Source organism: Parus major, unplaced genomic scaffold (genome assembly GCF_001522545.3).
Source record: "Parus major isolate Abel unplaced genomic scaffold, Parus_major1.1 Scaffold273, whole genome shotgun sequence".
In the NCBI taxonomy this organism is placed as follows: domain Eukaryota; kingdom Metazoa; phylum Chordata; class Aves; order Passeriformes; family Paridae; genus Parus; species Parus major.
In genome coordinates, this window is record NW_015379267.1 from 72848 (window position 1) to 75315 (window position 2468).

The 2468-nt window shown below is 56.6% G+C and overlaps 1 protein-coding gene across 1 annotated transcript; it reads right to left on the reverse strand.

Annotated features, from left to right (window-relative positions):
- Positions 1-1125: 1125 nt before the first annotated feature.
- UBE2Z (ubiquitin conjugating enzyme E2 Z) lies at positions 1126-2467 on the reverse strand (the record flags this gene model as incomplete). The annotated part of the gene is made up of 2 exons (XM_033511492.1): positions 1126-1630; positions 2201-2467. Coding segments are annotated over 2 exons (438 nt in total), but the record flags the coding sequence as incomplete, so codon positions are not given.
- Position 2468: the final 1 nt, after the last annotated feature.

Consider the following 2468-nt stretch of genomic DNA (forward strand, 5'->3'; position numbering starts at 1 on the left):
TTATTTGGGATAAACCATTCCCAGGTTGTTCAGGATAACTCCCGAGCTGTTCCACCACAATTTCCCCGTTTCCCACCTTTCAGCTGAGAGCAATCCCCAATCATTCCAGGGTTTTTTTGGCTCCTCCAGGCCCCTCAGGACGAGCATCCCGGGCTGGGAAGTTTTCCCAGCTCCAGCTGATCCGAACTGGGGCCAAACTGGTGGGGAGGGGAGTGGGGGAGGGCAAAATGTTCAACTTTGTGCTCGGCTTTCTGTCCATGAAAACATCGGGATGGGGAAAATCAGCTCCTGAAGCTCTCGGTCACCCAACCTCTGCTCCAACGGATCCTCCCCGGGCTCGGCTCCCTGGAAAACGGGGAATTTTCACCTGCACCCGCGGCTGGGCGGGGCAGCACGGCCACTGCCACCTCTCTGAGGCACTGCTGGGATAAATCCTGCTCCGAGCACTCCCAGCGCTCCCAAAAACCTGGGATTTCCCAAAACTGGGATTTCCCAAAACTGGGATTTCCCAAACCATGGGATTTCCCAAAACTGGGATTTCCCAAAACTGGGATTTCCCAAAACTGGGATTTCCCAAACCATGGGATTTCCCAAAACTGGGATTTCCCAAAACTGGGATTTCCCAAAACTCCAGGATTTCTCAAAACTGGGATTTCCCAAGGTTTGGCAAAGGAATTTTCCCGAGATTCCCCCTGGAATTGTCCCTTTTCCGGGGTCTCCATGGAAGGACAGGGAATGAGGGGATGGGAAAGGTGACACCAGAATTCCAGGTAAGGAAAAACCAGCTCCACCAGGAACGAAAACCCTCCCAAAACACAAAATCCAAAGCGACGCTTCCGGCGATCAAACACCAACCCTGAGCGTTCCCCTCCTCTCCTCTCCCTTTCCCAAACCTCCTGGATGAATAAATCCGTGGATTCCCACAGTTCCAAAGTGCCCCAAGGGAAGCTTTGGGGAAGGAGCTGCAATTCCAGCGGGGAGAATTCCTTCTTATCTTTGGTCTGCTTAGGAGAAAACCCCCGGGAACGCCCCCGGCTCTCCTGAATTCCACCTGGATGCTCAATTCCACCCAAAGCTCCAGGGAAGAGCTCCCTCCCTGCCTAGGAGCAGAAAAGCTCTCGAGGATTTGCAGTCTAGAGCTCATTCTTTAATCGGAGAAACAAAAAAAAAACCAAAAAAAAAACCTGGAAAAAAAAAAACAACCAAAAAAAACCAAAAAAAAAAGCAAAAAACCCCAACCAGTGTAGGTGTTCTCCAAAAAACCCCCCAAAAAACCCCAAAAAGAACCTGATGCCACGTGCCAGGAAGTACCTTTTGTCCAACAGGAGCCTGTCCCGAGCTCGGCTTTGTCTCTTTTTGGGAATTCTCTGGGAAGTCTCCGGAGGGAGGGAGGGAGGGAGGGATCCGCCGGCTCTCCCGGCCCGGCTGTGCTGCAGTCCCGGGGCCGGGCCCGGCCTCGTTAGGCCTTGGGGCAGCCCTGAGTGTCCGGCTCGGGCTCCGAGGAGCTGCTCTCCGAGTCCATGTCGGCGCTGTCCTGCTGCAGCCGCTCCTGCAGCCGCGCCCGCAGCCCCTGCAGCCGCCCCAGCAGAGCCTGGTAGTCAAAGTGGCCGCGCTTCTCCCCGAAAGGATCCTGGGGAAAAACCGGAATGACCAACGGGGGTGAGGGGGGGATGGAGGGGGAGAGCTGGTGGGGTGGGAAAGGGGGAAATTCCAGGGGGAAAGGCCAGTCTGGAGGGGAGAGGGTGCTGGAATTCCTCTTGAGAAGGATCCTGAAATTCCCTCTGGGAAGGATCCTGAAATTCCCCCTGGGAAGGGTCCTGAAATTCCCTCTGGGAAGGATCCTCCAACTCCCTATGGGAAGGATCCTGAAATTCTCCCTGGGAGGGATCCTGAAATTCCCCGTCTCCTTAAATTCCCCCTGGGGAAGATCCTGAAATTCCCCCAAAGAAAATCCTGAAATTCCCCCAGAGGAGATCCTGAAATTCCCCCTGGACAGGATCCTTGAAATCCCCCTGGTGTCGCAAATCCATCCCCAGCTGTGCCCCACATCCATCCCCAGCTGTGCCCCACATCCATCCCCAGCTGTGCCCCACATCTGTCCCCAGCTGTGCCCCACATCCATCCCCAGCTGTGCCCCACACCCATCCCCATCCCCAGCTGTGCCCCCCAGGTCCCGGCCGTGGCCCTGCCCCACCCTCACCTGCATGGTCTGGCCCTGCAGGTGCAGCCTCTCCTTGCACACGCCCTCGTAGAAATCCAGGTATTCCATGAAGGATTTCTCCATGACGCCGCTGGGGACGGGCAGGGCGGGCACGGGGTCACCCCCAGCGCCCCCCGTCCGTCCCCCTTCCCTCCCTCCTCCCAGGTTTTTCTGGGAATTGTTTCCCCCTCCCAGGAAATGAGCTTTGATTTCCAACCGCGGGCAGAGCTCGTTTCGCACATTCCCACACTCCCCGCTCCCGGGATCC